This window comes from Gopherus evgoodei, chromosome 11 (genome assembly GCF_007399415.2).
Source record: "Gopherus evgoodei ecotype Sinaloan lineage chromosome 11, rGopEvg1_v1.p, whole genome shotgun sequence".
NCBI classification, from domain to species: Eukaryota; Metazoa; Chordata; order Testudines; family Testudinidae; genus Gopherus; species Gopherus evgoodei.
In genome coordinates this window covers 52,274,512-52,298,898 of record NC_044332.1, presented here as the reverse complement: position 1 = coordinate 52,298,898, position 24,387 = coordinate 52,274,512, and the positions used below count along the sequence as shown (strand labels likewise).

Sequence of the window (24,387 nt, the reverse complement as noted above, 5' to 3'; positions counted from 1 at the left end):
AAGGCTATACCTAGGGTCCTCTGCAATTCTCAGGAATCTCATCACAGGGTTAACTTGAAATGCTTTTCTGATTTCTGGTGCCAGATTTAAATCCTGTAGCAAGTGCTGAGGGTGTTGAACTACAAAAAATTACAGAGCTAGTTGGTGGGTAGAAAATGACTGAGATAGGATTTACATATGGTATTTATGCGTGAATAAGTATATTGCACACCAGTGTGATGTAGGTGGACTCCCTAAGTCTGTGAACCAATTGGTTCTGGGAAGGAAAATAACCTGAACTAGATTTTGAAAGCTGCTTGAAATGGATACTGATGCCATCCTCACATATTGATTAATTCACAGCCAGCTGGAATTTAGTTAGCTTAGTCTGTGTTGCCAAGTAAATGTCTCTGTGCATTGTATATGAGTGGGCCATGAGGTTGATTTGTACCTCTTATTTAAAAAAAGAATTGTAGGAGCCTGCAGCACAGTTCTCCTGTACTGCAGTTTAGTACACCTCTACTCCAATAATAACGCCGCCCGATATAACATGAATTTGGATATAACGTGGTAAAGCAGTGTTCCAGAGTGGGGGGTGGGGCTATGCGCTCCGGTGGATCAAATCAAGTTCAATATAACACGGCTTCACCTATAACATGGTAAGATTTTTTGGTTCCTGAGGACAGCCTTATATCGAGGTAGAGGTGTATGATGTTCCTGAAGTATTTTGGGGCCATTGTAGTATAGAGGACTATTCTCTAGTATTTGTTCTTAAGGAAATCCACTGAGCCAAGGAAGATGACAGTGTCAAATCTTAATAAAATGCCTACATAGAAGGGAACATTTCTCCTACTCCTTATTCATACAATGTCATTTGATCACATTAGCATGATATATTGGGAATTTGTGAATTGAAGAATTGTACTATTCTAACCAACACTAATTTTTTTTCTCTTTGTTCCTTCTGCTTCCGGGTAAGATGGGCCAATCAAGCTTTTCTGTAGGTTCTTGCTAAGTATTTTAAGTATTTGCACCCATTTCCTTTCTGTCCCTTTTGTGCTGTGACCTCCTCCTTCTATTTGTTATTTTAATTTCAGGCTTGCTTAATTTTTAAATTGTTCCTAGAGTTTGAGCTGCTTGTTAATTGAGCTGCAAATGTCAACCAGGTGTGCAAACAACATCTGGAAAAGAGGGTTTATTTTCACACCTTTGGAGGTTAAAAAGCATGCACCTTCAGATAACTTTGTGCATACTGTCAAACAGAATTGTTTCTCAGTACCAAGGCACAGATTTAGCCAAGAACTTAAGCAGATGCTTAAGCCCCACCGACTTTATTTGAGTCCTACTCACTGACTTCAGTGGTATTAAGCCCACGTATAATGGGGTTTCCACTCATTGTTAGTGTCCTCCTCTTGTCTAGATCTGGGAAAGAAGCTCTTTCAGAATCAATTGCATCTTTCTGCTCTGTCTGTGATAGTCTGCCAAGTCACCATGTAGTCCACTTCTTCCAGGGTTATGAAGTCCAACAGTATCACTGTCCAAATGCCTTCTCTGGACGTTGTTCTGCCCCAGCTCAGGGCTCTGTTCCACTCTAGCCGTGACTGCAGGGGAACCTGGGCCCACCCCCTACCCCAGGTTCCAGCCCAAAGACCCTATAACCAGCAATCCAGGTCTGCTCTGCTGTTTCCGTGGGCTCATTCCTACCCAGCCTCTCTCTTGCCACTTGCCTGTTTCTGGGTTTATCGCCGGTGATCACTCTACTCCCCATTGCCACTTCATCCCCTCCCAGCCTCATGCTAGACTCCTCACTTCAGGGCAGGATCTCAAGACTTATTCTCCCCCTGGACTTCCTCCATGTCCCTGATGACCTCCCACATCCCAGGGAGTGACTGCAGCCTCCTTCTGCTTTCAGCCTCTTAGCTTTATAATACTGTCCCAGCCTTCCACAACTGGGCTTCACTCTTAATTAACCCTGGCCCTCCCTCTCCCAGGTGAAGTCAGGTAACCTAAGTGACCTCTCAAGCCTTTGTTATCAGGGCTGGTGTGGGGTGCACATCCCATTACATTGTGCTTAAGTATTTTGCTTGAATTGGAATGGAGTAAATCCCCTGCTTAAGTGCTGTGCTGAATCAGGGCTCTCAGCCTGTAAAGCCTCTCTTTGGGGTCTGTTCCCCACTCATGATTCTGTAACTGTTGAAGTCAGTGGCAGAAGTATCATTGACTTCAGTGTGTGTGGGATCAAGTCTCCAGATTGCATGCATAATTGCTGTTTAATTGATGGCACTTACTCATGTACCTCAAGGAAAGAGTAGGACCACTTTAGTGTTACCTTACACATTTAAGTATGGTTCTGTAACAAAGGCAGGGAATACTTTTGGTTTAGTTAGTCTAGCTTCTCTTAGGGCTGGGCAAGTAATTCATAGTGAATCATTTATTCATAAATGTAGTTTTTTTTTCTGTCTGGGTTTCTGATTTTGTCACTATTCCAGTTATTCATTATTCTAAATTCATCATCAAGTAATTCTTGGCCTAGAGATTGTGTTTAAGCAGTTCATTTCATTTGCTGGTCAAACTCGATTGACTAGTGTTTGAATTATGTTCCTCCATCCTGACTGGATGACTATAACTCTGGCAATCACATTTCCAGTGTGAATACTCAAATTTACAAATTCAAATTTTATTTTGTGAATGCTCTTCAGTGTCCACTTAAAATTCAGTGTTGCTACAACTATTCCTGCCAGTAAGCTCGTTCCTTCGAATGTCCATGGAAAATAAATGCAAAAGGGACACAGACACAGAAGAAGCGAGTTCTTTTAAAAATTTGAATCAGGGAAAAGGAGAGAAATGAATGAGAGGAAAATGTTTTCAGCATTTGCCCAGCTCTAAAGCACAAGAGGAGAGTGAACCCTGAAAAAGATGGTCTCTGTCCTGGAAAACAATACATGGAAAAGTATTGAAGAGGGGCAGACTGATTCCTTTTTATCTCTCATGCTCAAATGTTATAGTTCAGGGTGTAACCTGACCATGTGGGTGGGACTGGGAAGAAATCTGCTGCTCATACAGCATTGCATAATTGTCTAGATGTGCTATGGTGTGTGTCAGGGGATGTAGAGGGAAACTAGTACATCTGTCTTGGAAGAAGAGATGTATTCAAAACAAAGCTCCATATGTGAACAACTCTGAACTTTGGGAAAGTTTGCATCTGGATCAGAATTTTACACTTTGAGACTACCTGTACTTGGAAGTATTACATATAGAACACTGCTGGAGATGGTCTGGACTTCTATTGCTATATTATCTCAATTTGTTTCAATAGACCAGATGACAGTTCTATAGGTTAAACGGCTTTTTCCAACACTGGGGGAATAAGAAGCAGGGTTTCTCTCTTTTTGACTGTAGCCTGAAAAGAATTTAATCATTCACTCCACATTTGAAAATAGCTTAACCACATTAATGAACAAACCTTAATGACCGTCACAAACTCCTAGTAATTGGCTGGGCCTCTACATCTCAGAAACAATGAAAAGCAACTTACCAAAGTAACCATCTACTTTAGATCATTTAGAAATACTAGGGTTTCACTGTTGTTTTTTTGGCACTTCTCTTATATGGCTTAATTAACCAAATTATCTGTACCATGGGACGTTTGGGGTTAGAAGGATCTGCAGTGAGTCACCTGGTCCATACCTCCTATATTGTCGCTTATTAATGTTTAGAATTACTATCCTTAGATGCCTGTCTAACCTTAGATATCTACAGTGGTAGAAGCTCCCTTGGTAGCTTGTTCCACTCTCTAATTATTCTTAGGGTTATAAAGTTTTTCCTAGCAATTAACCTACATTTTCCCTGCTCTAACTTTAGCCTATCACTTCTTGTTCTGTGCTCATTGACTAGTGAGGATTAATTGGTCCCATCTTCTATAGCATCCCTTCAAAGTTACTTTAAAAGATTTACTGGTGCTGCACAATCAGAAGGCAAAAGCATTTGTTACCCCCAGATGTAATTGTGCTAAAATTGGAGACTGGCTTTTATGTGCTTTAAAATACAGACAAACTCAGGCTTGTGTGAAACAGTAGAATCCCTTCCCAACAGGCAATGTTCCCTTGTAACAATATCTTTGTAAAAGGGCTTCTCTTTCCCTTGTCACACACCACTGATTGAATCCTCAGAGGACTCAGTTCTAGCTGAATCCTCAGCTACAATCCCCTCTGTTTAATCAAAAGGATGTAGGTCTTCAGCTAGCACCTCTAGCGTTAGTCATAGTGCTGCTGCTTTGATGTCAGCTTGAACAACTTTATCTACAGCACTGAATATTAAAAGTTAGGTAGTAAGGACGGAGTAACATCACACACCCGCAGCCCAGGACTGCAAGGTGCTGAGAGTGCACAAGCCGCATTAACATCAGTGGGACTTGAGGGTGTTCAGCACCTCACATGACCTGTCTGATGTTACATCCAGAAATGGGATGTCCTCTGGCAGAACAGAACTAAAGTCATATACCATTTTATCCATTTTCTATACTGCTTAAAAATTATTTTGGTTTCTAAACCAGGCCAGAACAATATTAAGAACACATTATATTAGAGTAACACATTTGCTTTTGTGAAATATTTTTAATCTCAAGCTTTCACTAAAGGTATGTGAATGCCGGGTATAAAACAGCTGAATAGCTGGATAAAAGCTCTCTCTGCTGTTTGTCTATCATGGCAGCATAATCTTTTCAGGCTTTTAAAAATGTTTACTTAGCCCTTACCGGTTCTTCCTCCAGTGCTGAAATGCCATCTGCAAAAAACTGTGTCTGGGTTGCTCCAGATGTTTCCCAATTCTTCCGGCATTTGTAATTTCATTCTCTTTGATGTCTTTAGCTGTGAAAATCAAGAAGCCAATCAAGACAAAGTTCCGCATGCCTGTCTTTAACTGGGTAGCGCTCAAACCCAATCAAATTAATGGGACAGTCTTCAATGAAATTGATGATGAGAGGATCCTGGAGGTATGAATACTGCATATTGTGTTTCGCTTCCCAGTACTCTGTGCAGTGTAAGTGAATGTACAGCTTTGCAAAGGCAGATCATCGTCAGAATTATTTCTGAAAGTTATTGTTTGGGCTGTTAAACAAGAATAGTTTCAGCTGAGTGAGATCCTCAGTAAAAAGACATGAAATGACTTTCAGTTTACCCCAGCTGAGAATCTGGGCCAGACTGACTATAAAAGTGCACGTCTTTGTTTGAAACAAATTAATCAAGATGCTTGATGGCATTTTCCCAGTATAAACATGCTGGTGCCATTTATGGGATGCAGGCTCCTGCAGATTGCTGAGTGCTGTTGAGGGAGAGTTGGAGGATCAATGTAGTAGGGTTGAGCACTAAGCTTTTAAATAGTATACATGAGGGTACAGCTGGTGGAAGGATGAGTAAAAAGCTGAAAAATCTTTTGACCTTAATTTCACAAAATCACATGCTATAACACTATTATAATGTTATATTTTGGACCATTGCTCCAGACTATTGTCTGCAAGGGTGGATGTGCATATATCAACAAAGTATGGCATATACCTACATATCAGTCAAAGTCTTTCTATGGAATTCTGAGAAAACCTTGGACAAGTGCAATTAAAAAAAAATATTTTTGTGGGGGGATTTCTTTCTTTTTAGGATTTAAATGTGGATGAATTTGAAGAAATATTCAAGACAAAAGCTCAAGGTCCAGCCATTGATCTTACTTCAAGCAAACAAAAGATAACTCAAAAAGGGTCAAACAAAGTCACATTATTGGAAGCAAACAGGGCCAAAAATCTTGCCATCACTTTAAGAAAAGCTGGAAAGACTGCAGATGAGATATGCAAAGCTATTCAGGTGTAAGTGCAAAACTTGTCGATGGAGCAATCATATCTAAGATTTACTCTGCTTTTTGGTAATCGGCATACATAGAAAATCTGGTTTTGAATTGGCAGATAATACAAAGGTTTTTGCAGCTGCAAAAGATCCAAGAATAAGGATGAACCATTCTGAGTTCCCCACAAATCATTGATTGCATTCCCCCTAGATGTGTTAACTTGCAATTTTGTGTCATGATATCACTCTGCAAGTCAGTGCAAATTATCTTGGAATTGTTTTTTAAAACCTAATTAATAGTTCTTAAAAGAATGCCATCAACGTAATTCACATTTGACTCCTATTATGCTGCATTTCCTAAAATAACTGTAAATTAAAAGCAATCCTGAGACAAGTATGGTAAATATTAAAAATAGGTGAAAAGTTTAGTTTTTGCCATGTCTGGATTTAATTCACATGCACTGAATGCAATTTAGATGGTATTGTTTATGTAATGATTAGATACAATGCCAAACGCAAAAATGAGTACTACCAATCTTAATGAAGGAATGTAGTTTCATGTCCGGCTTCTTAAGATTCATCATGCACTTTATGGATATGTCTACACAGCAGTTAAACACTCGCAGCTGGTCCAGGTCTTGGGCTACAGGACTGTAAAACTGCTGTATAGATATTGAGGCTCGGGCTGGAGCCTGAACTCTGGGACGCTGCAACAGGGGGGAAGTGCCAGAGCCCAGGCTCCGGCCCAAGCCCAGACATCTAGCCCCACAGCCAGAGTCCCACAAGCTTGCGTAAGCTGACCCGGGCCAGGCACAGCTGTGCCCCGCGTCTTTTATTCCAGTGTAGATGTACCCTAAGATACATTCCAGTTCACTTTCTTTAGTCTTTGGAATATATTGGAGATGATTACTTTCCTGTCAAAGCCAACATTTTGTTAGGCTATAGTACTCATTTATTACTGCACTTTTCCCAAGTTAGACTCGAAAGCATTAACATGTGTGGCTATGATGAGCATCTAATGTTTCTCTGCATGAGGACACCTTAGACAGAGGTTTGGATGTTCGGACAAATATTGGTTCACTCTTCTCATCTGGCCAAATGCTAAAATACTCTCAATCTGATGCTACAGATCTAACTTTGTAGGTTACAAGATCCTTCTCCTTTTACATAAAATTAGTATCTTCTCTTCCCTGTTTTCCAGTATCTTATAGTTGGGGATCACCAGGTCTTCCCCCATTCTGCAGCCAGGAGGTCAGTTCCTTGCTTTGTCCGGCACTGCTATATTCTGCTTTGTCAGCCTTTTCCTTATTCACACAAGTCTGGGTCTTGAAAGTCTTTGTCTGCTGCACAGCAGAGTGGCAGGGTGTTTGCTTTCCATGCATGTCAGAGTGGAGGCTTAAGAGTGAGCAACAATAAGATTGTGAGTCCTTTTCACCTGCTGCTTTACTTATAAGTGCTCAAAGTAAATGGCCATATCTGAGATAATGTGAAATTAAGTGTGGTCCTCATCATGTTAAAGACGTTAGCCACACGTCCCCTTTAGGACTTACTAAGTAACATGGCAACCAGGCAGCAGCATTCAGATTAATAAAGCTTCAGTTACCCTGCATATCGCTTTGAACATGTGCTTATATGTTTAACCCTCTGCACATGCATTACGCAGGATCAAACCCTCCCAGCGATGCTCACCCAGAACAGGGAAAATGGGGGCCCTAGGCTTCACTGTAAGCAATGCATGGCCTAGTCAGCATCAGAGGCCATCAGTGTGTCAGGGATGGCAGGAAACTCCTGAGGTGTATTTTTATTGTCCCAGGCTTGTGTATGGCACAGGCCTCCGGGAGTCATGTGCTCTGCCTATTTGAATAGGGATCTTGGGGAAGGCAGGTTGCTGCCGTTTGGTTGGCTTTGCCAAAGCAGACAGGTCTGTCATATTTCTTATAACACCAGGCTTTCTGTGTTGTTACGATATAGATTTGACCTGAAGACGTTGCCAGTAGATTTTGTCGAATGTTTGATGCGATTCTTGCCCACTGAGAACGAAGTGAAAGTCTTACGGCTCTATGAGCGGGAGAGGAAACCTCTCGAGAACCTGACTGATGAAGATCGGTTCATGATGCAGTTCAGTAAGATTGAAAGGCTGATGCAGAAGATGACCATCATGGCCTTCATTGGCAACTTCACAGAAAGCATCCAAATGCTGACACCGGTGAGTGGGCCACAAGCGATAGAGCAATGTTAAAAAATAAATTAGCATTGAATTAATTCTAAGATGTGCAGACATTAGGGCTTCACAAGTGGAACTCATTCCAACACTCTGCATCACTTTTTAAGATACTTAGAACAAACCTTCTTTCTATTTTACTTCACCATCTAGGTATAGCTGATCAGAAAATTTTCCTTGGAAAATACTTTCAAAGAGAAAAGAGGAAAAAAATCTCAATCAAAGTGTTCACAAAAAAAATGTTTCATGTTTTTCAATCAGTTCTCTATCTAGCATAGGTTTAGGAATTCGACTATAGTAACCACAGTTGAGTTTAGGCCAGTGATTCTCAAACTTTTGTACTGGTGACCCCTTTCATATAGCAAACCTCAGCGTGCGACCCCCTCCTATAAATTAAAAACACTTTTTAACATATTTAACACCATTATAAATGCTGGATGCAAAGCAAGGTCTGGGGTGGGGGTTGACAGCTCACGACTCCCCAGGTAGTAACCTCATGATCCCCTGAGGGGTCTCAATCCCCCGTTTGAGAATCCCTGGCTTGGGCCTTGCTCTTGGGTTCTAAACAGTACATCTACAATGATTTTCAGGAGTCTAGCTCCGTGGAGCCAAGTACCATGGAGTTGTGTGGTGTCATAAACCCTATGCAGATTCAGCAGAGATATGTTAAAGATAGATGGAAGATTTGAATATCATGATGAATCATTGCAGCTCTTGGGAGGAAAGGAGAAAGAAATAAAACCAAATCTAACCAAACAATTTTCTAGCTATGACTATAATTTGTTGTTGCAGTGGTGCCCGGTATCCTCTGATAGGACCAGCGCCCCCCTCAAATTGATGACATCAAAGCTTTTTAAGTAACCCACTAGAAATGACTTATAGCATTTCCATTCATAGCACAGAAGAGAGTGACTATAGCATTTAATAGGTTATAGTTCTAATTTTTAAAGATTGTCATCTAAGATATGCCTGCAAAATTTGTGCATTGGTGTCTGCAAACTCCACATCTCTGTATGCAAATACAGGCTCAGATTTTACAGACGCAGCTTAGATGACAGTATGTGTCCCAAAATGTTCATATTGCTTCTTTTTATTTTATGCTTTTAAGTATTTATAAGTGGTTTGAATATATTGTTTGAATCATTAGCTGAAACTGAAGACGAATTAATGATGTTCATGCTATCTATACTGGTGACTCCATGAGGCTTGTTCCACATAGTTTGATACATCTTTCATTGTCTTGAAGAGCATGGCACTGTAGAACCGTGCTTGCATTTTATTTTACTCTAGATTAAGCCTGCAGAACATGTGAACAACTTGAAATCCATACACATAGGGGAAGGAGAATATTCATGTCAAGATCCCCATCGTGCAGATCCAAGAGTAGAATCTGAGTGCTGACATTTACCTTGCATTTAAGGTTTTACATGTGTTAACTACACTTCTTCTCGTTATTTGCTTTTAGCAACTCCATGCAGTAATAGCAGCATCTGTCTCAATAAAGTCATCCCAAAAGCTCAAGAAAATACTGGAGGTAAGTACAATTTTATTTATACACGTGTACTTTAATGAGATAATCAATGCTATTCCTCCATGCATACTGGAATATACCTACCTGCTTACGTTAAAAACTCACCCTTCAAAGATATATATATTGACTGTTACCTCTTTCTCTCACTCTGGCAGATAATCTTGGCTCTTGGTAACTATATGAACAGCAGTAAAAGAGGAGCAGTTTATGGGTTTAAACTACAGAGTTTAGATCTGGTGAGTAGAAGAACGACATCTTGGCTGGAAGCTAGCTTTGGTGGGGAGGGTGCTGCTACTCAGTTCTTCATCTCCACCCAGTTCATAAAAAAATGTTAATGACAACCTTTCTAGCGTGGTGGAAGAAGGGTGGTGATGGGATAGATGGGTGAAATAAAAATAGAAGGGGTGCAGGTGCTGTCATGGCATAATGGAGATAGAGGTTTAAATGTCTTCAGTCATATGTGCCATGAGATTGGCTGCTAACCCATCACAACTCCAGCTCAGAATTTGGGACAATTATCAGTTACTGCCCAAGACAGCAGACAATATAGCAGGTTGGATGTGCATTAGAGGAGCTGTATGGGAAAGTTCTCACAGCATCAGCATGCGCTCTGCCTGGCTTTAGCTAGTACTACCCCTCTCTCATCTTTCAAGAGAACTAATGTTTGGCAGGTCCCACCCAGCTTTTAAAACAATGGGAGGAAGACAGCTCAGAGTGAACAGGTGGGCAATAGCCAATGAGTAGATGCATAGTGGATGCCAGCTCTCTTTTAAAATATGACTATATTGTATAGTAAGAACAATTTTGTTTGGGAACCTACTTAGCTGAGCGCTTTTTGCCATGTTAGGCTCAAAAGATATGCCTCTAATTTGTAGATGTACTTTCTCAGCATTCCTTAATGATTTTAGTGTGTGCTTCCCCATCTAATAAAGTATCAGTTCAGTCAACAGATAATTTATAGCCTGGCCTTTACCACACCTTAATCCAACAGTTTCCTTGCCTTTTGCTTGCAGCTGTTAGACACAAAGTCAACGGACAGAAAACAAACGCTGTTGCACTATATATCCAATGTTGTGAAAGAGAAGTATCACCAAGTGTCCCTCTTTTACAATGAACTTCATTATGTGGAGAAAGCTGCTGCAGGTACTGTGACCAGTGCTGCCCTTGATAGTATGTGAACCAGGTTCTGATATATTTAATCCTCCTATCCCCATGAGCTGTTCAAGAGAAAGACCAGAAGTTTAATTTGTAGGGCAGTTTGGCCTGTAATGAAGCCACTTTTTGGGAGATGACATCAAATTTAGGGTTCCAGATAAAGGTTTGATAAATATGAATCCTGTGGCACCTTATAGACTAACAGACGTATTGGAGCATGAGCTTTCGTGGGTGAATACCCACTTCGTGGGATGCATGTCACATGCATTTCACATGCATCTGACGAAGTGGGTATTCACCCACGAAAGCTCATGCTCCAATACGTCTGTTAGTCTATAAGGTGCCACAGGACACTCTGCTGCTTTTACAGATCCAGACTAACATGGCTGCCCCTCTGATACATAAATATGAATGTGGAGGATACACTCATGTCACAGAACTATTACATATTTGATGTTTTTATACTATATTCTTATTTATATTGTGATAACACCTAGAAGTGCCCCAGTCATGGACCAAGACGCCATTGTGCTAGGCACCGTATGAACAAAAAAATAGGCCTTACCCCACAGAGCTTACAATCTTAATACTTTAAAACATGTCATCTAAGATACAGCAGCAGCTACTCACTTAGCATTGCACCAATTGTTTGGATTAGAATTTGCGCTGTTAAAACAATACAGAGTTAAAAGACTACAGATCAACAATAGCATTACAAGCACGTTAGCTTTCCACAATGGCGTCTGATGTCTGAGACCTTGAGGTCTGCCCTCATAGGAGGATACCAAGGAATCAGTCAATGGAGCTAGTTATCAAGACCCAATAATGCCACTGGATGTCAGTTGTAAAGGATTTGATCTGAATATACTTGCAGATGTGTGAAAGCAAAGGAAAAGCGTGGGACCAGCAGCAGATCTGTATACAAGGCTCTTTGTATGATAACTTTTAAAGCAGCCACTGTGCAAATTAGACTTTCCCAGTTCGTGGCTCTAAGACTACTTATGCATTCAAGCTACTTTTGATATAGATGCCAAACTTAATTGTTAAATATTTCTAATGTCTTTTGTTGCGGGCAATAGTTCACGTGCATCCTCTTCTTTCATTTGAATAGGGATTATGGAAGTGGCATCCTCACACTGCGTCACAAATAGAGTGGGCGACTAGTGTCATATATTCTACAAATATTCACATTTTCCCCATGCTTATAAACCTTTTCTGTTCTCTTTCTATGAACATGCAAATGACCAAGTTTTACTGGTCCACACGGTCACAGAAAGTGAGTTTCAGAGCTGTGAGAGTGAGTATTCACAGACGCCAAACTTTACCAGAAGTGCTGGTCCGACATCCAGCCAGCAAACAGATGCAATGAATACTTGCAGAGAATTTTTCAAGATCAGTATAGAGTTTAAGAAAATGTGAACAACAAATACATTTCAGGACACCGATTGTGATCTGCTTGTGGATATCATTTAAATAGGAAAAGAGTCTATGTTTGTTGAAGAAGCTATTCAGCATCAGTTGCAAAACTGTAATCCCAAATAAACAGTTTAAATTACAGTCCCCTTTGCAATAATGTCCAAGTGTTGGGTTTTGTTTTTTTAAAAGAACATACACCCGTATTACTGGTCAACATGAGGTTTCTTAGTTAAACACTATTAATAAGCACACAGGTGCAATGTGAATTTTGGAGATTGTCATCATTTTAGGGGTAAACACATTCTTAAGTAAGTAAACTGATTTTCTCAATGTCTTGTGCTTGCGGCAGGATTCTGATATTTAACCAACAACTCGTTAGCCTTTAGTAGATTTTAGGAATCCATTTTAAACACAGGGAGGAGAAAACTAAGTGCTGTGTTCTGTGCATTAATGGGTGCTCTGTATATGCTGCGTGCTTGTATGGATGAAACTGACCCTGTACAAGAATGACTTAACAGTCAGTTATTTTCAGTGCTACCATGGAAATGCACCAAAGCATTTATGAATTTTTATCCCAAGATAAGACAAGTCAGAATACTGATGAGCAATTTCTAATTATACAGGGTAATCTGTGGTTTAATATTTACCAAGTTACCAACTCTGAGATCCTGTGTTATGGCCTGGATTTATGAAACACTTCTCATTAAGGAGTTAAGAATGTTTGGATTTAAGCCTATTGTAGAGTGTTTGTGTCATTCTCTCTACAAAAACATTTCAGCATTTTTGTTTATTTCTTAGTGTCCCTTGAAAATGTCCTGTTGGATGTCAAGGAGCTCCAGCGAGGCCTGGACCTGACAAAGCGGGAATACACCATGCACGACCACAATACAATGCTGAAGGAATTTATTCATAACAATGAAGGAAAACTAAAGAAACTGCAGGATGATGCAAAAATAGCCCAGGTATTCTTTTTAATCCCAGTCCCTGACAAAGTGATGTAGAGACCAAGCAAGAAGAATCTGGAAATGCAGGAATTCCTGACTGTTCAAGAGGATATAACCTTCAGCAAACTGTGGCATGGCTGAGGAGATTCAGGGTTACTTGAGTTCCTCTCCCGTCTTTACCAGTGCTCACTGAAGTGATGACATAATATTGAGGTTATCACCTATTTTCCTCTCTGTAGTCATCTAGCCAAGCTATGCATATTTGCTTATATTTCCCTGAAGTCCATCCTCCTAGCCTCCTAATCAATCCTGTCACTGTTCTCTAAACACTTTGGTAACATTTTGCTATTTCTCCTCTGACAAACCTTGAGTTAAACTTTCAGAAATGCAGCCTCCTTTCTGCAGGCACATTTGACTCTGAAATTTTCTGCCTACAAATTACAGCTGCAAAGCTGAGCACTTTTGCCCAACTTAATGTGTGTGCGCACACAGTACCTAGTGCGAGGTGCAAAGATCTCTCACCTTTACACCCACAGTTCATTTTGTGGATACAGAAATGCAGATGCAAATCTTGCAGGTACAGATTTCACACACACAAAGGGAGGCTGAGAATACATCCCTTTACAACATTCTGTAAATGGGCAATAGTTCATTTTTTAAGATGCAAAGTTGAGTGAAAAATGTGCTTCTTACAGGATGCCTTTGATGATGCTGTGAAATATTTTGGGGAGAATCCCAAGACAACGCCCCCATCCGTCTTTTTCCCAGTCTTTGTCCGATTTGTGAAAGCCTACAAGGTAAGCAGACGTACATTTTGCTGCTTATTCCACTTCTGAATATGGCAAGGCTGCTAAATGTGGCCTGTAGCTTTCTACAATACAGCTCACAGCTCCCTTCAATTCAAAGGTGTAACCTCCTGAGACTATAGACCCTAGAATGACCTGTGAAAGAGCACTTGCACAGCAGTGCTATGGGATGTAAAGTAAACCAGCAAAGAGCAGGGCAAGTAATTGTCTCAGGATTTTACAGAAACCAGGACAGACCACCATAGCAATAAGATTGAACAGCCCCAGGCTCGCTGGTCAATCTACGTGTGGGAATCTAGCTCCACTGCCTTAACATTAGTGTGAATCAGGCAGCTGAATATCTATGCAGTGCCCTGAAAGTGCCCCCTCTGGTCTTCAATGGAGATAGTTATAGTCACTAACTCATTTTTGCAGTAAGAGATGATTCTCATGTTAAAAAAAAAAAAAAGAATCTGAGAGTCCCTTCATTTGTTGTTTGCAGCTCTAATGTGGTTTCTTGGTCTTTATGCTAAACAGCAAGCAGAAGAGGAGAATGAGTTGAGAAAGAAGCAGGAACAGGCACTCATGGAAAAACTTCTGGAGCAAGAAGCATTGATGGAGCAACAAGACCAAAAGGTATGAAACAGAGGACTTTGGGACAATATTACTTGAATACTTTAAGGTAAGGAACAATCCATTCTGCCCTCTAGTGATGTTTGAGAGGACAAAAAAATCCCCCCCCCCCCCCCCCCCCCCGAGGGTTAGAGCAGGGCTTTTGGTGCCATTTCATAATTCTCAGCTCAAGATAAGAATTTCATAATTCTAACACTCATCATATGTTATGAATTTTGTTTTTACAAAAAGGGTTTAAAAATAGGCAGCGGTTTTTATCTTTACCAGCCAATCTTATAATAGGAAAAATTCCAGTAGAAGAGCATAATTCTGAATTTACTCAGTGTGCACATCTTGGCAGGTCCGACAAGAGAAATTTGGGGCTCTGGCACACCATGTTCACTGGGTCCTCACCCTCACCCATCACACTTTATTTACACAGATGTTACGGACATTTTAGGAACACCCCTCCAAGCTTATGGCCCTGATACAATTGTTCCTCTTTTCCTTTCTTCTCATCAGCCCTTCATTTCAGTAACAGGCTCTGAGAAATTAAGTTGGAATAAAGCATCTACTCCATGCCCCTACCAACAGCAGCTTTGTGCCTTAGCTTTATAATGCATTTTCCTAGGACTCTGTCTATATTCTGTATGCAGCATTTCTGTTAACTCTTATATTTACAAACTAACATGTAATATGCCTACAGAGAAACTATCCCTATAATATCCTGGTGGTAGGCCCCACCCAAGACATGCCCTGTCAGAGAAATTACCCCTATAATATACTAGCAGGCTCAGCCTAAGGATGCCATTTTATAGGAACCTTTTTCCCAGCATGCCTTTTTGGGACTGGCCCTTTAAATTTAGCAAATGGAAACAGGTACAGGCCTAAAGTGGCCATTTTGTAACTGGTTGCTTCTGCTTGCATTTCCAGGTCTCCAGTACCCTTATCTCCAGTCATGTTTTCCCTTTCTGATGCTGGAGGAAATAGCACAGCTCTCAATCCTCTAATACTTTACAGGATTAAATAAATGGTAGAAGAGGTGGAGAGTGAAATTAAGCAAGGAGAATGGACAGATTTGGCTGCTAGAAAAAACATTCACCAGTTTTGACCTCCTTTGTGGGTTTAGACAAATCACCTAACCTCTCTGCCTTGGTTTCCCTATCTATAAAATTGGAATGAGACCCAACTATTAATATTTGAAATTGAATAAGATGGTATTTGGTGTCTTGCACATTTGAGAAGAGGAAAAGAGGAATGCAGCAATGCCCTATTGGAGGCTACTCCTTACTGATCTTTACTCCCATTTCCTTTCAGTCTCCTTCACATAAAACAAAGAGACAGCAACAAGAGCTAATTGCAGAGCTACGCCGACGACAAGTCAAGGATAACAGACATGTGTATGAGGGGAAAGATGGAGCAATTGAAGACATTATAACAGGTAGAGGAGCTTTGTTCACAAGCCTCAGTGGCTGGTTCACAGACATCAAATTGTGGCTGTATATAAATGTCACCTGAACTATTGTTGAGCTTTACAAACCTCTTAACAGGTATGGTTCAAATATAGTTTAGAAAGCTGTTTCCAGTGCTATGACTGAAGTATACAAATCCTTGCCACTGGTGTGTAACAAACCAGACCCCATAACCAACTTTAATGTGCCCACTTTCTGCACATTTTCCATATCCGTAGGTATCCGATACCCTTGGCTTATTTCACAAGTTTTTCTTTCAGCATGTTAGTCCTTTTGCTAAGCAAGAGAGAGTTCAGTACCCTGGCAGACAGTACTGCAGTCTCTGCATGCCATGCAAACCTTTCCTTGCAAATGTTTCCACAAACAGAATGACTGATGTTTAACATTATTTAAGAGCTTGCAGTTTCATTAAAAAGTACTAACAGTAATTACCCCATGTTAATACACAGCTTAGGACAAATCATTTGGTCATACCTGAATGATTTATACCTCTGACTTGTCATGGTTTTACTGCTTTCCAATTAAGGTAGACTAATACTTTGCACTTGCCACAAATTAGAATTGAATACAGTAGGGGCTGGGTGTAATAATAGCCAGAGGTGATCAGGCCACAGAGCAAAAGATTCCAGTTGCTTTTTAAAATTTGTTTTTGTTTAGTGTCCTTTCAATTTACATAGATGATCTGGTAATTTATTTTTATTTTGATACATATTCCGCATCCCTGTAGCAGAAGGGGCAAAATCTGAACAGGGTGATGATTTTAGTGGTCATTCATTTCACTTGTACCAACGCTTAAGAAAAAAAATCTTTGGGCTAGATTTCCTTGACCATATTTTGCATTACTATCTTTTTCACAAGGTTTTCCCGAGGGAGAAAGAAGCAATTTTGCCACTTAGGGCATAAAAGGAAAGGGAAGGCATTTCTGTCCTGGTTGAGTGCTGGGTTGGAACTTCTTCGCTACAGCTTTCAAGACAGTGTACACCAACATTATGTTTTAGGCCTTTATCGAAAGAACACAGTCAGTGTAATAGCTAGTCATTTGCAATGAGTTGAAGCTGTCACACATTCTACACCTCCCCAGGGTCCCACTGCCAGTGTTTGTAATTTTACAAATCACATTTTCCTATTCAAAAATAGAGTTTTAAACCTACGCAAAGGGAGAAATTGACCATGTGAGAGACGGTGAAGATAACCATATGCAAAGGGATATCAAAGTGTTTATAGCAAAAGTGGATAAACAATTATCAGACACGTTATTTTTAAATTGATGGCATCACTTTAGACCCAGAGAAAAGCTTTACTTGACCAAAATCTATGAACCTTAATGATCTGTAGCCACCACCAATGATGGCACATTCCTCTCTGGATTAGATTTTTATCACCAGTGAAAACTGTGAAATTTGAAGTGGTTATTTGGAGCCTATTTGGAATTTCTGTCCCCAAAGAAACCCAGCTTACTGCATCCTATTGTGATTAAATAACTGATTAGAACATGTAAAACCATCCCCAGATGTCTTAACAAAGCACTAACAATGTACTAATGCAACAGATCTTTGCTTCTCACTGTGTTTGTCATGTTTGGCTGTTATTTTCCATGCAGTGTTGAAGACAGTGCCCTTTACCGCTCGAACTGCCAAGCGTGGCTCTCGGTTTTTCTGCGAACCTGTTCTCACTGAGGAATTCCATTACTAAACTATTACTCTTTCACACCTGATGCTCTTAAAAGGTTGCTGTAGGTTTTTGACATTTCTCCATTTATTTGGATCTCAGGCAGGGCCACGTTAATGTTAAACAGATAGGAATGTCTGGTGTCTCCTTGGAGTTGTATTTTATGTCATCACGTCATTGCACGTTCTTGTATTTCGGTTGTCTTTTATTATATCCCATCACCCTTGTGCATGACACTTTTGGCTATCCTCAATTTCAAAGCCACCCCTGAGCTACATGAAAAATGTCATAGAACAGCAAGTGATGGAAGTCACAGAATGCTACGTATAGAAGAGCAGCTTTGTTGCAAATCAGATTCTAGAGTTTACAGGACGGTTAGTGGGTCAAATGCAATCATAAATGTGACAGTTCACCTGCTTTCTCTATGGCATCTCTTCTGGGTTCTAGAAGTCCTCTTCTATGTGAAGCGGCTTATGAAGTATGCATGCAGTAAACTAGACTGCTCTGTTGGGAAGCAGAATTGCAGTGTGCATGAGTTGAGTTTGAATTTCATGGCCTTTGCTTCCTGGCTTGCAGTAGTTACTTGTGATTATATACATGATCTGGGAAGTGCTCACTAATTTTTTTCAGCCATTTTAACCAGCACTTGCATGTTTGTCTGCATGTATAAGGAATAAAATGTACAAAATTCTCTCTCATTCTGTCACATCCACATTTAATTTATTTTTCAGTTCCATGCCAACTTAAACATGATTGGAAATGCCTATTGAACAAACAGAAACTGATCACAGAGGGTGGCTACATGGATTGGCTATCAGTAAAGCTGAAAAAAAAAAATCCACGATTCCCCCTCTGACGGGGAAACTGGGGACACACTTTGTAGTGTCATGGCCATTGTGAGCACTGGTTGCAGACTTGGACTTCTGGGTCTAGTCATGGCAAAGCTGTATTAAATGAAGTCTCAGAATTCATTGGAGCATTTTATGCTGGATTCCTGTTTGGTCAGTGCCAACTTCAGAGGATTGGACGAAGAGACTATCTAAGTATTGGTACAGGGGAAGGAATTGGAGAAACTTAATTTTGTTCTCAAAATTCTACACCAATCACAGCTATTACTGATCTATTTTCTATTACTGATAAATATTGGCATGTAACTGGATATATTTACATCTTGTGGTGTAAACTGTATAAAGGGTGTGTAACAGCATGTATCTATTAACACTGTTGTCTTTGTTATTGGTTCTTAATCAAAGACAACAGCGTTTCATTTCTTTCTTTTGCAATGTATTTTTATGATAGCTTCTTAAGATTGCAAACTATAATCAGCTCAGTAGTTATTTTCTCTTTCAAGTTAATTGCTGTATTGTCTTCCTGGAGCCAATCTTCAAAGCAGCTTGGAATTTTGTTAGCGAGAGATGAGGATGGCCATCTTGTCCTTTCCTTCCTGTTTCTAACCTCTTCTTGTAGCCTTGGCCTCGTTCCCTCTTCTTGCTGTCTTGGCTAACATGCCTGGGATTTTTGAACACTGTGTTGAGTTGCTCTTCTTTTTCCATCTCATTTTTTATTTAACCATCATTTTGTGTTTTTTTTTTTCTGTTTAGCCCTAAAGAAGAATAATATCACTAAATTTCCAAATGTTCACTCGAGGGTAAGGATTTCTTCTAGCACACCGGTGGTGGAGGATACACAGAGCTGGCAAGCATCACTTTTTACTTAGCTTCCTCCTCTCTCTATATGCCAGACAAATTGCTGATAAATATGACTAAATGTAATGCTGGTGAGAGTCTAAAGACATACGGTACACACAAGATTTAAGAATGGCAGTGTCCCTGAGCCATTTATTTTCACACTTGTGTTATATGGCTCGGTAGAGCATGGGCTAGGATCCACTAAATTGCTGCTCCTAGGGGAGGCTCATGTTCAGTAACTGACTTCCATGTGCAGCTTGACTCCTGATTCTGGGTTTCTTTCTCTCCTCCCTACTGAGGATCTGCAAGCTTTGGGGGTAACTAAACTCTAGAGATACAGTAATGGCTTCACCAAATGCACAGGAATTAAAACGGGATGGCTTTCAAGGCTTTTCAGTGTTAGACGTTCCCTTGAGTTGGGACACTCTAGCTTTCTTGGTAGGTATAGGGGGCTCCCACACCTCTCCCCTTATTGCCATTAGGGGAGGGTGAAAGCCCTGTTCCCTCTCCCTGGCTGAACTGGTAGCAGAGAGGGCTATACATCCAGCATTCTGATTGAGCAACAGGGGACAGATGGAAAAAATGCCAGACATTTTCATATAAAATGAAGTGGCCTTTATCAAACTATAAAAGATGATTTAATCATAGGAGTGGAAGGGACCTGGAGAGGTCATCCAGTCCAGGCCCCAAAGATTGATGTATTAGAACCCTGTGCTTACTGTGACTTCTGCCCTTGTTCCCTGGCTTTTTTCCATTTTGGCCCAAAAATTTGGCCCCTCCAAATTTGCCCAAAATAGTTAGTGTCCTATGCCCCATTACGCCCCAGAGCTGTTCCCTAGCCTGTTGTGCTGCCAGGACTGTACGACACAGTGCTTCGGGAGCATGTGCAGTATCCCTAAGACAGACAAGAAGTTGCACACATCCATGTGCAGGCAGGAGCAGCTGAGCATCACCCATTAGCTGCCCTTGCTGATGTACACATGGCTGGGGGATCCAGGAGCTGTCTTTAAACAGAACACTAACCCAGCCACGACTTCGAAAAGCCGTGTAAGTGAAGATATGGAAACAGCTTCAGATATCCTAGCCTCACTGAAATTTCTTCCCTGGCAGAAGAAACTTTCCCCTATATTAGGATATCAAGGGACATATTGAGCCTGCTCAGTATATCCCCCGTCATCATTCCCAAGAGGCCCACTTCCATAAATGGCAATCATCAGGACAGATAGACTATGACCCAAATTTATCCCTGTTGTAATTTCTGACTTCACTGGGAATGGGTGGAGATTTAGCTGTTCATGCAAGCATGAAGTCATCATTGTGTGGCTGCAGCCAAGTAGGAAAAGTATTTTTGGATCCTCATCAGACTAGTAACAATGGAACAGAAAAGAATCTTAAAATTTTTAGCATATACTAATTGTCTAGTATCCACATTTTCCATGTCCCCCCCCCCTCCCCCCCGCAAAAAACCCCCAACATATAGAAGGCATAAAATAATTCTTGCTTTGGAAAGAACAATTTTAAATGTTATCCTACTTTGAGTTTTTATTCAGCTTCCAGCCCCTTTAAAAAAAAAATTTTTACTGATCCAATTGCAATGATTCTAGTGGTTACATCTCAAAAAATATCTACTTCAGCTCTATTGATTCCAATTGATGTTGCCTTTCTCAATGACTTTATATTTAATCAAAGTTATAATCTCCAGCCAATCGGAAGAAAAACTTAAAACTTGACAGCATGAATGTATTTAGACAAGAATACCACCAGTATTACCTTTTTGGTGTTTATTAATAAGGACAAATCATATTTGTTTAATTCTCAATGGGTTTAAAGGTTCTTTACTATTTCTACACAAGCTGCTTTGATTGGCTGCCAGAAGGACTTTTTCTTTTCTAAACAAATGACCTGTTAATTTACCTGTTTCTGATATCTTATTTCCTTTTTGCAGATCTTAGAAACCAGCCATACAGACGAGCCGATGCGGTAAGGAGAAGCGTTAGGCGACGCTTTGATGATCAGAACTTGCGCTCTGTAAATGGTGCTGAAATAACCATGTGAGCTGGAGATTTGCATGTGAAAAGTAGAGCGTGTGCTTGAATGATACCTTGTCCATGTGAACTATATGTGCTACCATTTAATTATAGCCTTGAATACAGTAAAATTACCTTCTAAAGGGCTCAAAAAGACATAGAAAATGCATAGGAACGTAAAAGTGATGGGCTGTCTACTCAACCATAGCTAACAAGTGCCTAAAATTGAAGTACCTGCTCAAATTAATCAAAGCAATAGGACTTGATTTGATTGGGTATCTTTTTACACCAACACATTCAGTATTTTTAACCAAAATGTAAAATACATGATTTTTTTTTTTGTTACATGAAATTTAGTGATTGGTCTTCAGTGGCCCTTACTGATATCCTGACAGGTTGTAAATAAGTAATACTTGGATGCAATCTGCTGTGGACTTAAGCTTTTCAATGCATTCCTGTCCTGTCTGCTAAGGAATTAACCTGGAGCTTCAACTGCACTTAGCTTTTTTTATATATATATATTTAAAGGCTTACCATGTGCAAGGGGGAAGTAATTACAAAATGAAATGTACCTTTCAGCCATACACAAACCCGACTAATGCAAATAAGATGTGTTAAAGACATAATTCAGTGAACACACAGTTTATATCAAATGAACATGAACTATTCTTTATGTTCTGATTCTGCTTTTTATATGCCAATGTGCAATCTGGGATAAGCAGTGAGGGTATGAATGCATTGCAAAGATCAGCGAGACAAGAACGTTGTATAAGACTCATTTACTATGTTCTTCAGATAGAGGCAGCTTTTGAATAACATGTATTTATTAATTAGGACTAAGATATTAACATCTCATTAATCAGTATTAGGATTTCTGATGACCATTATGGTTCAGTTATTAACTCAGTGAAATAATCTTGTACCCTGCTGAGAGAGGATTTTAATACCCCATCCATAAGCTTTAAAACTTGCATCTGCATTGAGCAAGAATGGTAACCCAGTAATTATGTTTTTCCTTTGACAATCGAGTTCTGATCACTTAATACAAAGGGACATTTGTTGTTCAAATGCATCCCAACTTCTAAATTCTTAGTTATTTTATATACTGCATTTTACACTTTAAAATTGAGCTTATTTTATTAGGTGTGGCAATATTTTAAATATAAACAGTGCTACTGGTGCAGATCAATTTATTGTTATAATGGAATTTTATTTTATCCTACAATAGCAGGGCACTTGATCTATTCCAAAGTCAAGAACTGGACTGATGCTAAATTTGTACTTTCGAGAAGATACATTTTGCTTGTGGCTTACCATTCCTGGTAGCATTGCATCAATATGTTAATTGTAAAATTTATTGTATAGTATTTAACCACTGAATTTCTTTTCTTTTATGTTGTGCTTTATGTGAACCACTGGTGAAGGTCCCATTTTCCTTGAATAATGTGTAGTTACATGAATCTGTTTTTAAATGTACAGATATTTTGCTACAAAATTGGTGCAGTTTTTTATGGTTTTTACACTTCTCTTTAATTCCCACTTTAGTCTCTGGGTAATATTGTAAATATTGTTTAAAAAATGCATCAGCCTGTGCTATACAATCTGAATGTTATTTTAACTTATAGTTTTGTTTTTTATATTTAACTAAATGGACATTTTGGGGCTCAAAGTTACCACATTGACTTCGCTTCCCTATTTACAGAAAGTTTACATTAAAACTGCCACGTATTGTCTCATTTACAGCAACGTGTACTTGATATGCAAAAGAGAACATGCCAAGATTGCCTCTTTCTTCACTGACAGTGACAAAAGAGTTTTAATCTGTATAAGAAAGAATCATTTGGCAACCTAATTTAAGTACATTTATTAGTCAAATAGGTCAAACTCGTAAGCTCAAAAGCATTTTATAACTTAACTCTAGACAGCAAATAATATTACCATGCAAGTGGACTATAATATTGGCATGTTCTCTTTGATGTTTTTCTAGTAATAGACCTGCTTCTTAGCAATATTAGAAGTGTTTTATAAAAGCAGTTCATGTTACTTTTCTGGTCTGTTCATGGCATATGATCAAATAAACTATTTACACTACTATACAGTAATCCATGGTTCTTTTTCTTTGGTGTGTTTATACTACTCTTTTATGCAGAGCTTGCTAGCAAATGGATCATGAGTACGATGATGGAACAACTTATCCTTACAGAAATAACTGTCACATCTGCAGTTTATCAACAGAGACTGGGGGAAAAGCGGGGGGGGGGGGAGAACACAAATTCCAAGTTTTCTCACCAGGTTCTGCCCTGTGCCATGACTTTCTGCAAAACCTAAGGTTTCTTATCCTATGATTCTGTATTTTTGTTTTGACAAGAAACACTGCACAACAAAGCCTGCTTAACCTAGCTTCCCAAACAAACAATAGTAATGGCAAAAATGGAAAGGAATCTCACCCACACAGCACCCCACTCTGTGAAGCCCTGATTGGTCCCATTTCCATACTAATGTTATTAAACATAGGAAATATAAAGTTAACTCAGGTGGAGGCAAGGCACTCACTAGAAACCTCGAACATGGTGAATTTTCTCCATTCAAGTCAGTGTACTTACACCAGGAAGGAATTAAGACCATTTTCTTTGTGCTCTTCACCTTAGAACTCCTTTTCACAAGAGTGTGTTTTGCCAATTTCTTCTACCACGCAACAGTTTCTTAGGACCTTGGAAGAAAACAAAGTTCTTGGGTCCTTCCATGGCTTTAAAAAACTCCTCCTCTTTTGTAGCAACTGCAAATATGAAGAGCAGAGACTACTTTTTTTTTTTTTTTAAACGGAGTGGAGGTAACATGAAGTCACAAGACCTGCATTTTGCCACTAGAGACTCAGTAACTACTTCTGCAATATACTGTTCAAAAAAACCCATGGTTTATGCAGAAGTAAAATTCACCAGTAAACTATTCAGTTAAATCTGCTAAGTCTAGCCGCTTATCCTGGTTCTGGCATAACAATAATCACAGAAAAGTTTCTACTCTAACAGTCCCAGGATCAGAGAACAAAGGAGGAAGTTCC

At 39.7% G+C, this 24,387-nt stretch overlaps 1 protein-coding gene across 13 annotated transcripts in view; it reads left to right on the top strand.

The window, feature by feature from the left end:
• FMNL2 (formin like 2) overlaps positions 1-23,565 on the top strand; it is a 277,001-nt gene extending 253,436 nt beyond the window's left edge. For 2 of the 13 annotated variants that reach the window (XM_030580444.1, XM_030580440.1), the window contains 12 exons: positions 4,845-4,969; positions 5,631-5,833; positions 7,782-8,016; positions 9,497-9,565; positions 9,718-9,798; positions 10,576-10,705; positions 12,932-13,095; positions 13,773-13,874; positions 14,400-14,498; positions 15,792-15,915; positions 17,547-17,672; positions 21,248-21,334. In XM_030580444.1, coding sequence (XP_030436304.1) covers positions 4,845-4,969; positions 5,631-5,833; positions 7,782-8,016; positions 9,497-9,565; positions 9,718-9,798; positions 10,576-10,705; positions 12,932-13,095; positions 13,773-13,874; positions 14,400-14,498; positions 15,792-15,915; positions 17,547-17,638 — 1,424 coding nt within the window. In that variant the 3' untranslated portion in view covers positions 17,639-17,672; positions 21,248-21,334. Of the gene's footprint in view, positions 1-958; positions 980-4,844; positions 4,970-5,630; positions 5,834-7,781; positions 8,017-9,496; positions 9,566-9,717; positions 9,799-10,575; positions 10,706-12,931; positions 13,096-13,772; positions 13,875-14,399; positions 14,499-15,791; positions 15,916-17,546; positions 17,673-19,215; positions 19,310-21,247 lie in introns of all 13 variants that reach the window. The other 11 variants (XM_030580443.1, XM_030580439.1, XM_030580437.1 and 8 more) reach the window with 10 other exon arrangements.
• The last annotated feature ends 822 nt before the right edge of the window (positions 23,566-24,387 follow it).